This window comes from Henckelia pumila, chromosome 2 (assembly GCF_033568475.1).
Source record: "Henckelia pumila isolate YLH828 chromosome 2, ASM3356847v2, whole genome shotgun sequence".
NCBI classification, from domain to species: Eukaryota; Viridiplantae; Streptophyta; class Magnoliopsida; order Lamiales; family Gesneriaceae; genus Henckelia; species Henckelia pumila.
Genome location: NC_133121.1, coordinates 80,553,275 through 80,567,069, shown reverse-complemented (window position 1 = coordinate 80,567,069; position 13,795 = coordinate 80,553,275). Strand labels below are relative to the sequence as shown.

Here is a 13,795-nt window from a genome sequence, read left to right as displayed (position 1 = left end):
TTCATTCTCTTCCACCAGAACTGGTTCTTCAGGTCGTTGTACATCTTACGACCTCCAGGATGAATACTAAACCGACTGCAATGAGCCTCTCGGAGAATACGCTGTCTCAATTCTGAAATATCAGGCACAACAATACGGTTATTCACATACAGTACATCATCTCTAACCTGGAATTCAGACTGATGCCCAGATCTGACTTTCTCTACTGAAACTTGAATACTCGGCTCAGACTTATGTGCTTCTCTGATTGCAACAAACAACTCCGGCTCGGCTTGAATAGCAAACACTCTGATAGTCTCCCTATCTGTTTCAAACTCTAAGCCAGAAGTGCAACAATCATTGATCAACTGAAAAACACCAATAGTAGAAAGAGATAAAGAACAAAGCTTTCGGCTCAAGGCATCTGCAACTGCATTCGACTTTCCCGGATAATACTTGATTTCACAGTCGAAATCCTTCAACAGATCTAACCATCTTCTCTGTCTCATATTCAGATCTGCCTGTGAAAACAAGTACTTAAGACTCTTATGATCAGAAAAGATCTCGAAAGACTTACCATAAAGATAGTGACGCTAGATCTTCAAAGCAAATATAATCGCAGCTAGTTCAAGGTCATGAACTGGATAACGAGTCTCGTGCGGTTTCAGCTGCCTCGACGCATACGCTATAACGTGCTTATGCTGCATAAGAACACAACCCAAGCCTCGGTTAGAAGCATCACAATAGACTGTGAAACCTCCAGTACCCTTCGGAATAGAAAGAATTGGAGCACTGGTCAGTCTCCTCTTCAGATCAACAAAGCTAGCCTCACAATCTGGAGTCCAAACAAAAGGCGCATTCTTCTGAGTCAGCTGGGTAATTGGCTTGGCAATAGACGAGAAACCCTCGATGAAACGACGGTAATAACCAGCTAAACCCATGAAGCTTCGGATCTCCGGCACTAAAGTAGGTCTAGGCCAATTCATAACCGCTTCAATCTTGCTGGGATCGACAGAAATCCCATCTTCAGAAATAATATGATCGAGAAAGACAACTCGATCTAACCAGAATTCACACTTAGACAGCTTGGCAAACAACTGCTCAACTCGCAAAATCTGTAGTACGGTCCTCAAGTGCTCTGCATGGTCAGTACGGTTCTTTGAATAGATAAGAATATCATCGATGAAGATAATGACGAACTCATCTAGATAGCGCTGAAATATACGGTTCATCAATCCCATAAAAACCGCTGGAGCGTTAGTCAAACCGAACGGCATGACTATAAACTCAAAGTGACCATACCTCATTCTGAATGCGGTCTTAGGAACGTCTTCCTTTCGCACTCTCAACTGGTGATAACCTGACCTCAGATCAATCTTAGAGTAGACAGAAGAACCCTGCAGTTGATCAAAAAGGTCATATATTCGGGGTAAAGGATAACTGTTCTTAACTGTAGCCTGATTCAATTGGCGGTAGTCGATACAGAGCCGCATAGAACCATCCTTCTTCCGAACAAAAAGCACAGGAGCACCCCAAGGCGATACACTAGGTCTGATGTATCCCTTGGCAATCAAATCCTCAAGCTGCCCCTTCAACTCTCTCAATTCAATAAGTGCCATAAGATAAGGAGCTTTTGAAATAGGTTGAGTACCTGTCACTAAGTCAATACTGAATTCGATTTCTCGAATAGGTGGCAATCCAGGAACATCTTCCGGAAACACATCAGCAAAATCTCTAACCACTGGTAAGTCAACCAAAGCTGGGCTAGATTTCAGTACATCAACCTCATAAACCAAAAATCCTTCTACACCTCTCTGTAACAAACGAGTCATAGATAACACTGAAATCAAAGGGATTCTAGATCGAGAACCCTTACCAAAGAATTTCCACTCGTCTGCCATTTCAGATCTGAACCTGACAACCTTCAGAAAACAATCAACTGTTGCCCTGTACTTGGTCAAAGCATCTATACCGACAATACAATCAAAATCTGACAACCCAAGCACAATACAGTCGAATTCTAACAAATTCCCCTCAAAACAAAGTTCACAGTTCCTGACTAGTCTGACAGAAACAATTCCTCCACCCAAAGGTGAAGTAACAGCTACTACTGTAGGCAACAATTCAGTTGGCAAAGCATGCAATAACACAAATTTCTCAGAGATAAAGAAATGGGAAGCACTTGTATCTATCAAGACATGAGCAGAATAACCAAAAATCGAACAGTTACCTGCTATAACATCGCCAGGTGCTGCCTGAGCCTGATCCTCTATCAAAGCAAAGACTCGTGCCTGCTGTCTCGGAGGCTGGTTCGCACTAGAGTTACCTCCCTGTCTGTTCTGCTGCTGAGGCTGGAAAGAGTGCACTGCAGAAGACTGCCTCTCAGGCTGAGCTGCAGGTCTAGACGAACTCCCACTCTGAGCTCTATCTCTGTTACGCTGTGGGCACACCTTAGAGAAGTGTCCCGGTTGCTGACAGGTGTTACAATTGCCAAAGACTCCCACACACTGATCCGGTGAGTGTCTTCCTCCACACTTGCTGCAGTACATGGCTGAAGATCCAGAACTCTGTCCTGAACCAAATTGCTTCGAACCACTGGAACTAGAAGAACTGTTCCCCTGCCTCTTGAACTGTTTACCTCTTGCTTTGTACTGATCTTTTCTGTTTCCCCCACTGTTTCCACCTTCATACCTTTGCTGCTGGTTCTGATGCTGCGGTGGCTGATTCTGATACTGAGATGGTGGGTTCTGATACTGCCTCTGATGCTGAGGTGCTACCTGGTTACCTCTTTGCCTCCACAAGCCTGCTTCTGCTCCCTTTGCATGATTCATGGCATCCGCAAAGTTGTTAGGCCTGTTGGTATTTACCAACGTGAAGACGTCGGGGTTCAAACCATTGATGAACTGATCTGCCTTAGCTACTTCATCTCCGGCAATTAGCGGTGCAAAACGCAACAAACTATCGAACTTAGCCACGTACTCTTCAATGTTCAGATTCCCTTGCCTCAGGTTGGCAAACTCTGCTCCCTTATCTTTGCGATACGAGATAGGGAAAAACCGTTTATAAAATTCAGATTTAAAAAGAGTCCAAGTAACTTCCGTACCTCTACTCTCCATTGCTTTCTTTGTCATGATCCACCAGCTCTTAGCAACCCCACGTAGCTGATGAATGACTAACCTAATTCTGCGGTCATCTGTGTAATCAATGGAATCAAACAGCTGATCAATATCATCCAACCAACTCTCGCAGTCAACTGGATTTTTTGAACCCATCAATAACGACGGATTGAACGACTGAAACCTCTTCAGCAAGGTTTCCATAGGCGTTGCTGAAGCATCCAACTGATCAACTTCAGTGCTAGCTTGCTCAGTCGCAGGGATAACTGGCGGTGTATTTCTGTTTATCACTCGACGAGGACCCATCTGATAATCAAAGGTTAGGACACGAGATATCTCAATCGCTACAATCAGTGCCCTTACAACCGCTTGGAATACCGGATACCAGTCGATAACATAAACAATTATATCTCAAGTAGATCATGCTTTATAAATTAAATCACAAAACCATGTAATTCAATAACTCTCAATAATAAATCATGCTCGCATGGAATTAAGTACACAGTTAAATAATTCAAACACATGCGAGGAGCCAATACACGCAGACTCGATCTACCCCGCTTACTCTAGTTCAACCAAGAATCTTAACGCTCTGATACCACTTAATGTGAGACCTCCGTTCTAAACAACTAATCTCGGATTAAACAACAATTAAGCATACAAGATCCAAGACCAAAGTAAGAAAGAAATTTTTTTTTTTTAAAGGGTGGTGCGCTCGGGCGGGCAAAAACTGCCGCTCGAGCGCGCCCTAAACTCCAGCGCCGCTGGATTACTTGAATTGGGGTGCGCTCGGGCTGCTAAAAACTGCAGCTCGGGCGCCCCCCTGCAGCAGAAACAGAACAGAGCAAAAAAAGATTGGCATCTCAAACTAAAAGTTATTCCATACATCAAACTCAAATTCATGCATTAAAACATAACTTCTCCAGTTATTACATGAAATGCTAACGTTGATCAACTATGAACCAGTCTATAACATGCAACATAAGACTCGCATAATCGATACAACATAAACAACGAAGTTTGAGATCTAAACATGTTTTAATATAACTAGATAAACATATTGACACGACTTCTAAATCGAGTCTCACTTCTACAACTTTCCCTCGGAGCTAACCATTCCTCTTCTGACTTGTTCCTGCCCCACCTGTTGCCAAGTACACATACAAAACAAAGCAACAACCGGATAACCGGTGAGAATGATAATCCTAGTAAAAACAACATATCAAGTAATACAACAATAAACATGCTTTCAGGACAACAACGAAATCAATAACGATGTAATGAAATGCATGTCTTTAAACCGGGATATCAAATCTGATAACGAGGGATTGCTGCTGTGCTTTTGGGATCCCGAGGGTGAGATTACGTAACAACTCACCGACTCACCCAATCGAGGTGGTGCCACGTATCCCACTCCTCTAGACTTTGAGCAACTATAATGAGTATGCTAGCACTAGGTGAAACGACTACGACCTAGGCCACTCAATCATAGTTCCCAAACGTCTAAACAAAAAGGGCGGTTCTGCCCGCTGAAAACAAGATTGGCTCAAGATGAATGCATAACAGAAACATAAAACATAGTCATATAACAAAAGCTCAATCAAAACAACAAAACAAAAGTTCCTCATGCTAGAACGAGTGTAGATGCAAGTATGTGATTTTAAGGGAAACTCGAGAACCAACTGTCCCGAGTATGCTATCCCGCTATCGATGTCTGCCTTTACCTTTCAATGCAGTAGTTCCAACTCTGGATAAGTTACAACAAAAGGTTTAATCAACAACTAAACAATCCAACAACAAAGGCAACGGTTCAAGGTAATCTCTTTACCGTTCTTCGTCCAATTCTCGACGACCAGATGCCGCTAACACAGGGCTTGACAACTCCAAATGAATCTGTTCAGATACAATTTAATGATCAATAACCACGATCAACTTACAAGCCAAGATCACAACTCAAAAACGGTTCGAAATCCCCAAAACTCAAACCGACGGCATAACGGCTATAAACTGAACAAACCGGAAACGCAGACAGCAGTTCAATACTGATATCAACTCATAACAAAGCCAATACAACCAAAACAAGGCAAACCCAACAAATCTCAAAATCAATATTTTCGAAAATGGCTTCCAAAAATCATAACAATTCCGAACGTCGCTCAAATTCAAAACCGACAGATAATAGACGATCAGAACTCTGTAGAGAACAACATACTCGAATCTAGAATGATTCTAACAACATTCAAAAACTAGAATGTATCTGATCTTAGAAAAAATTACGATATAACAGAGCTCTCACTGCAGTGATCGATAATCTGCCTTCAGAAATAATTTCTAATGGACGGATCGAGCTCGGACTGGATTTTGAAAGCTTGAAAACCTAAGGAGGCGTCTTCAATGGTGGAGAACCAATGGAGGAGATGAAGATAATGCAAAGGAGACTAAGTCAAATCCTTTCTAAGTGTAGATAATATAACAAATCCACTATTTGCGTTTTAGTCCTTGAAAAATCCAATTTTTGCAAAATAGACTCTGATCAAAATCGAGTCGGCTCGTGAACTCTGTAATCTCCGATTAACTCAAATAAACTCATTTAAGATAAAAAGGGGGCGTTACAATAAACATAAACTCATTCTTAATTGACAAATTATTTGAAATTTGTGGCAACCGTATGATAGGTCTGTTCTCATCATTCATGTTAATCAACAAGTAATTGGAAAGGCCCCTCCGGAGCTTATCCCGAAGTGCCAGTCCCGTGTCTTTCCATCGCTTAACTCATAATTGGAAAGGTCCCTCCGGAGTTTATCCCGAAGTGCCAGTCCCGTAGATTTGGAAAGGTCCCTCCAGCGCCCATCCCGAAGTACCATTCCCGTATTTGCCACCACAACGACACATAAGACATCAAAGTCCTTTATGCTTCATTATACATCATTCATCATATCATTCCATCATCTTTTCATTGTGTTATCATAACATGTCATTCATTGCGAAGCATCATTGAAACATCATAAGTTTCATCTTAACTTTTGTTTCATGAACATAAAACTTTACTTGATAACTTTATGCATGTCATATATGATTAAAAATCATACTCTCATATTGAACATAAGTTTCATGAATGAAACTTAGACATGTACATGCATCACATAATGTAATCGATCCACGTAAGTTGTTCTTTTCGTTCTTCTCGTAAAACATGAAACTTTTTGCATATAAACTCTTAAATATACTTAAAACACCTTCACACATCATAAACATGCATTTAGAAGTTAAAAACATGCCTGAAAACATTTTGGGACAGAAACATCCTCGCTCGAGCGAAACTAACTCGCACTCGAGCGAGACCCATTCTGGAGTGGCATTTTTCAGGCGATGCAACTCTATTTTTGAATCAAAATTTGGAAAAGTGGTAAACATGAAATTCGTAGCTCTAGATCTTGGCTTTTGAATTCCGAAAACCTCACCTCAATTAGAGTTTTCAATAAAACTTTATGCTCATTCTCCCTAGATGTGTCACTGCCACGAATTCAAACCACTCGACACACTTCGGGGCGATTTTAGCCAATTATTCAAAATGATTTTGACAAAACTCAAAACATGAAAGTTGTAGATAAATAAGTTTGTTTTCAAATAAAATTTGCCTCATATCATGTGGATCAGTACACTAATTTTTATCCTCAAAATCATATCAAGTGTCGGTAATCCGGTGCCATCAAACACAACTTCAACATTCAAACTTCAAACATAAACTTATTTTACCCAAAATTCTAACTACATAAATCATCAAAACTCATTTATTGTAATTGAACATGGTTTAACTAACTTCAAAACACTAAAATCTTAAAAGAACATGAATCCCTTGAATCAACTCAAGAACTTGACAATAACGACTTACGTTTTACGATCTCGTAAAAAATCAAAACTTCATACTCTTGAAATTCTTGCAAATAATGCATACATATCTCAAAATACATCATCATATAATATATTGATCCATATCATTTTATCAAAATACATAATAGCTTGAATGTGTTTCAAAATATTTAAAATTTATACTTTCCTTGAAATGAAGACGGATTTGATTCGGATTCTTGGCAACGAGCTAACCACACCAAGAACGAGATTTCGAACTTTGTCTTGTGACTATCTTGAAGAACCGTGAAGGTTCAATAAAGAAACAAGAAGGAGAAAATGATAGAATGGAGAGAAGGGGGAAGGAATCGTGTAGAGGATAGGGAAGAAGTGAGAGTCAAGGGAACAAGGGGACATGGGAAGTAATGGGGTGGAAAACCGGGTAGATAGATAGGATAATGATAATTCAATACGCAATGTGTGTTCATCTCTAAAATTCAGTCAGTCACCCGTCCTGACTTGTCTGATAAAAATACTATCCCCCGACTCATACATAATAAGCATATCAATATTATACTTAAAACTCTCATAAAAATGTACTCTATCACCTCGTTCATTGGTTAGCCTCGTCCCGTGAGTCCAAAATCAAACTCAGCCTGAAACCGTAAACTTACTCAAAATTGTTAAAATAAAATATATGTAGATATGAAATCATATTCATAATTCATAACTTAAAAATAATTTAAACTCACAACATCATAAAAATCATCTTAAAAGCATCATGAGCGATTTAGTGGATTTTTGGACCTTACATAAACAATTGGAATAAGTCCTCGGTTTTGTAAACTGAGATGCAAGAGTCACAAAAGTCTATTAGAAACAAAATTGTTCTCGGCTTTGATGAAGAGAATTGTAAAACAGCTGAAACAAATACTCAATCATGTCTGGACAAAAACACTTCAAAATATGTGAAAATTTTTAGATCCAACATGATATATGAAAATCTAGAACCTGAGATTCAGGTTAATTCATCGGTACCTCAACCGAACACACTTTACCATCGAGGACTAGGATATGAAGAACCTGAGAGTTTTATGTCAATTTGGAACAAAAACAGACCAGTTCGGTCTAAGTTTGGTCAAACCAGACAAGGCTCTATGAAGGTACATCATAGACCAATCCATCTTAAAAACAGATCACTTCAAAAGAGATATTGGAGGCCAAACTTGCAAAATAATATAGACAGATACCTCATATGCACACACGACACGATGCATATCATACACAAGAACATCACTCACACACATGGCACAAGGCACCAACCTTGTGGGACACATTCAATGATCGGTCAGTCAAGTTGATCACAGTTTGGGTTAAAGGACTAATCCATCTTGGATCCACATAGATATGGGTACCATATCATTTTTTTTTGTTTATAGGTGCAAGAATTGAAGAAAATAAGATCAATTTTAATGCTTAGACAGTGGCTAACTAAAAATGCAAACTCACACCACAATTGGTCACTCGACTGAATTAAAGAAGACTGACAAAGGAAATTAGTTCAACCCTCATGAGCTTATCAGACTCAAGAAGATAAAACTTGAGGGATAACATCAGTCGATGGACTTATTGAAGGAAATCAGTTTAAGGTAAATTAATTTAGGAAGAACGCTTAAACAATAATGACTTGAGGGGGAATATCTATGAAAAAATACAGTAGAACAATGATTGGAGCATATCTCAACTGAACGACTTGCTACAACTTATAATTAAGATTTTTTATCCATATATTTATTATTTTTGTCTCTTTTTATTTATCACATGTTTAATCAACGTTTGATTATAGTTTATTTCATATTTTTCGTCATGATTTATTGATCATTAGTTAATGCTTGGGGTATTTCTTTGCATAAAAAAACAATATATAAAAAATAAATAGTAAATAAAAGACAATAGAGTAAAATATAACTTCTTTTTATATTAATCGAGATTGTACAATATCTATCTCCCTCTCTACTGCCATTATCCAGAAGTTCATCCAGGTATATAATTTACCTATGGATGTCTTCAAGAATTCTTGAGAGGAGGAGATTCTTTTCAGAGTTTTAAGATATTTCGTGAGCATCCGAAGGAGAACACCTTCCTATTTGAAGATGTCCTCAGCTTTGGCTATGCCAAGCCTTTTTGTATATTTCTTCTCAGTAGACGCCAGTCTCCTGGCGTCTGATAGTCTTCTAGGAGGGAGAGGAGCATTTCTGTACATATGCATTTCCTCAATTTTTGACCAAGTTGAAATGGTCTTCTTGAAGACGATGTCTTCATACATCGCCTTACTTTCCTCCAAGATGGACTTGTCAAAATCATCGGCCATGTAATCTCTTGGTGGTACAGAAGAAGATCCGATGACGCCATTTTCTTGTATTTCTTGTTTGCAATATTCAGTTGCTAAATTTCTTTTGAGAATATTGTGTTTAAAATCTAGGAAGTTGCTCTGTATTTATTGACAACCTCTGAGTATGTGAAGAGTCGCATATCTGTTTAGTTCTTTCATGTCTTTTCAGGTACAGTCTAGATGCGAAGACACAATGATTATATGTGGAAGAATGGAAATTTAAGAGACAAATGTATCAGAAGCAAATATGAAAAAGATCAATCTACAGGACAAAGATAAGTCGAGCGCTGAAGAATTCAAATTTTTAAAAAAAGTCAGTCGAGCTGCATAACTCAGTAGAGAGAGTATGATTAATGATATTTGAAAAAGAGGAGAAATTGTGAATCTATTCATAAAGGGAAAAGATGAGAACAAGTAAAGGAAAATTCACCGGTCGGTGTTTGACAAAAAGGGAGAAAGATAACGCTGTTTAAGATTGTCAAGTGGCAGAAGAGAAATTTTTTATGAAGAGCAGTTTTGAAGACTAGTTCTCAGTACCTTGCCAATCTTATATTGCGTAGTTTTTTCAAATACCAAAACGGGGAAATTTTTCAGAAATTAGTTATCTATGTTTCGGTGTTTGACAAACTAAATCAGAAAGAAATAAGACTCAATATGGTAAACTAGTCCAAAGCTAAATTGGAAAAGACAACTGAACCAAGACTACTGGACCAAACAATAATATTCAAGAGTTAATTAGTCAAGTATTTGACTACTGGAGTCAACCAAACAAGACGACGACTGAACTAGTTCACAAGCTTACTAAAACCACTATTGTACCAGTCAAGTGATTCAGTCAAGCAGAGCGAGGCTGAATAACAATTGAAACAACTGAATAATGCACAACTGGAACTTACTCAATACATTGAGTCGATCAAATTTTCAAACATCATCAGTCAAAAGTTTTCCTGTATAAAAAGCAGAAGAGCAATATGTACAAGAACAGAGTACGGATAACAGAATCTAAAAGACAAAGCAACAACTATATGTTTAATAGCCTTTAATTCAAATATGACCATTGAAATTCAAAGCTATAAATAGAAGATAAAGATCAGTTGACAGATACAACGAGGAAGTAAGAAGGACGATATAGAACAACAAGAAGAGAAGTCTAGAACTCTCACACTCCGTATATTCTTGCATTATCAAAGTATTAAATCAGTCGAGTTAAGAGCTTCAAGAGCAGTTAAAGCGAACTGATGAAGCACATGTCTTGAGATACATCTGATCAAGTATATGATCAATTTTGCTAAGTATATTGAGTTGTATTTCTTGTAATAGATCGGTTAAGTGTTGTACATACGAACATATAATTGTAACTGAATTCAGTGGAGGACTGAGTTCTTGAGTTATATCTAGGAGTTCTGAGATAGGCAACTAGGTGTAAATCCTAGTCCTGGATTGGGCTGTTGCAAATATCTTGTATTATTCAAAATTTTCTAGAGTGAATCCTTCTGGGGTTGAAGAAGGAGTGCCGTAGGAGAATTTAGCTTCAAATATCCAGAAACAATTCTCTCCGTTCTTTATTTTCAGTCAAGTCATTTGATACTTTTTCAATCTGTTAGTTGGCCTCTTTTCGCACATATATTTGTTGATCAATTAACATCTACACACGAAAAAGACTAGAGTTCAATTGCTAATCACAACTGAACTCATAATCAAAGTATCATATCAGTCAATTACTGATCAGTCAACTACTGATCAGTCGAGGATCCAATAGAGGTCCATATACGATCACAACACTATATATTAATTAGATTGAAAATATAATTTTTGAAATAATAAATTTTTAATTTATCTATTTAGTAAATAGTCCCAACATTATTAATTTATAGAAGTTTACTGTATAGCGATGTTTAAAATTAAGAGGAAGTGGAGTATTGTTCTCATTAAATGTCAACCATTTGGACGCACTTGAGTTGCTACTGCGTTGACCTGTAGTTTAGTGTCCATCTGTCCAATGCTCCATCGTTTATAATAATAATTAGCAAATCATTGGCTTCGATCAGAAATTTCTTGCACTTTCTATATTGAATCCTTTAACCTGGAAACCAAGAAGGGTGGTTTGAATTTTCATTAATCAATTTTGTATTCGTTTGCTCTCCAAAAGTGATTATGGTTGGCGAAGTGGTGAGGGCGGCAGCGAAGCTTCCCGGAGTCCCGGTGATGATCCGAGGCAAGACGGCGGAGCAGGTCTCATCATCAACGCGCATGCCCTTTTCTGCTCGCCGCCACTGCACGTCCGGGGATGAGGCAGCCGGTGAGCCGATGCCGAGACTTGTGTTCCACAGGGTGCCGACTCCTGAGGAAGCCAAAGAGGCCACTTCTGAAATCATCGTCGGAATTGAGAAGTAATTTCTTTTCATCTCTAAGAATTTGGAAAAAATTCTCCTAGAACCTTTTTTTTACTCTTCTTTTCATATGATTGAATGTTGTGTGTGTCCACTTCCATTGCTAATCTTGATTATTCACAATTACTTGAGAAGGCTTTTGATGCCGAATGGCTTTCTTAGGCTGATTTAGGAATTCCCGGATTTGTTTTGCGATCATCTCATATTATTGCCTCACGCTAGGGAAGCCTAATTCACGGTGAATTGTGCGGTGTTTACTGTGGGAAAGTACTGGGACAATCTCTCTTGCTATATATAATAAAAATATTCAAAGTTCTTGTGCAATTTGTTAAAAGTTGTAAACTTACAGCGATTGGTTAAATTCCGGGTCAGCACATGTTTGTGAAGTTCTGGTGTTGAACTACCATAGTCTTGTCTATTCTAAAACAACTCATATACTTTTAATTAATATTCTGTTGATTTTATTGAATGTCTTTGATTTGCAGGATATACCCGTGGTCTCCTGATTACGATGGATATGAGAAATCCGTCAATGGGAAACACGAGTTCCACTCATCTGGTTCAAACTCAGAAATAGAAGAAGCTAAAACTTCTGCTAGCGGTGAGGTTACAACGGAACCTCCGGTACCAACGACAGTTTACACGGCTTTCAGGCTCTTGCGCGAGAGCTCTGCGGCTCAGGTTCGTGTACTTATACTTCTCGCTTCTCTTCAGCTGGAGTCAATGTCTCTCCTTCACAGGAGATCTTCACTGTTACTTTTCTCACCTTTTGCATAAATATATTGGTTAGTTTTATTAGAAGTTGGTGCAATCAGATGGTTTCTGACTGAAAATACTCTGCTTAAATTGTCCGCTCCCCTTTCTCCAATCATATGGGGAGTTGATTACTTTTATTTGTTATCAAAGGGAAATGAGGTCTTTTGCCGTATTTAATCCTAATAGAATTGACTTTATCTATATTTATCCACCACGAGGATCACAGATCATAGAAAATGTTGTGATTTATGACATCTGGATACGATGTTTTGGTAGAATGTTGTCGCTTCAATTGCCTGCGATCCAAATGTGGTGAAAGCGGTACGACAGAACCAACAGCTTCAAGAGTTTCTGCATTTGGAAAGGAGGCGTAAGCAGTTTTTATCATGTTTTCCAGTGCTAGACCCTGTCTGAGAACAACTTTCTATATATATATATATATATATGAAATACATGTTGCTAAAAATATCATTTCAACCAATATCGAGTGCCACATCCAAGCTAAACATGACATCTATCACCTTGTGTTTAAACTTGGTAAAAGGTTGGGCCTCATCGCATTCAGTTTCTGGTGCTGAGAAACTTGATGAGTTATATACAGAAAGCGTAGAAGACTCATCAACCAACACAGAATCGAAGCCGCGCATCAGTTTTGAGGATCCTTTGAAGATGATCAAGGATATGGTTGATATGATGAAAAACTTGTCTGATTTCTTCAAAAATGTATTTGGAGGTGAAGGGACCAAGTCTTTTGCAACTGGTGATCATGGAGCTCCCAGAGCAAGTGCTGAACATGTGATAGAAGCATCCTTATTGGGACTGGCAATCATGGTCATTATGCTGATTTTTCTGAAGCGAGGTTAATCTTAATTCGCTGATATGTTTACGTCCACGCACGTTAATCCGTCGAATCTGCCGAGAAGGACATCTTTTTCTTTTGCCCCTGTTTGCTGCTCTTTCGTGTTGTTTGAACTAGAACTTATTGATTGTTTGTTTATGTTTGTTTGGACATCTTTAAAGTCACTTTGAGAAGCGGCATTTATTGCGCTTCTTTCGGTTTTAGGCCCTTAGTAGCATTGGTCCAGGTCGTTCTAAAACGTTTCTACATCAAGGAAAATGGAAGGCCGGTTATATTATCAATACTAGCAACGGTGCACACGCATTTACGTGTGTAAAATAATAACTACGATATATATGAATTTTGATGTTTAACAGATTAGGTTAATTGAAAAAAAAAAAGAGAATTGAAATTGACAAAAAGTGTTATTGGAGATGTGGGATAGTGAGTAAGTAAGAAACATGGAGAAAACAAA

At 38.4% G+C, this 13,795-nt stretch overlaps 1 protein-coding gene across 1 annotated transcript; it reads left to right on the top strand.

The window, feature by feature from the left end:
* The first annotated feature begins 11,308 nt into the window (after positions 1-11,308).
* LOC140883832 (uncharacterized) lies at positions 11,309-13,520 on the top strand. Its single transcript, XM_073290427.1, has 4 exons — positions 11,309-11,726; positions 12,212-12,407; positions 12,759-12,852; positions 13,027-13,520. Exons 1-4 carry the CDS (start codon positions 11,491-11,493, stop codon positions 13,344-13,346), a joined length of 846 nt encoding a protein of 281 aa, XP_073146528.1. The 5' UTR covers positions 11,309-11,490; the 3' UTR covers positions 13,347-13,520.
* Positions 13,521-13,795: the final 275 nt, after the last annotated feature.

What these genes read in the sequence shown, in the direction of transcription:
- LOC140883832 (XM_073290427.1), top strand. Translation starts at nt 11,491, where the DNA reads ATGGTTGGCGAAGTGGTGAGGGCGGCAGCGAAGCTTCCCGGAGTCCCG. An exon ending in GCGAGAGCTCTGCGGCTCAG is followed by an intron (nt 12,408 to 12,758) that starts GTTCGTGTACTT and finishes ATGTTTTGGTAG; the next exon opens with AATGTTGTCGCTTCAATTGC. An exon ending in TCTGCATTTGGAAAGGAGGC is followed by an intron (nt 12,853 to 13,026) that starts GTAAGCAGTTTT and finishes ACTTGGTAAAAG; the next exon opens with GTTGGGCCTCATCGCATTCA.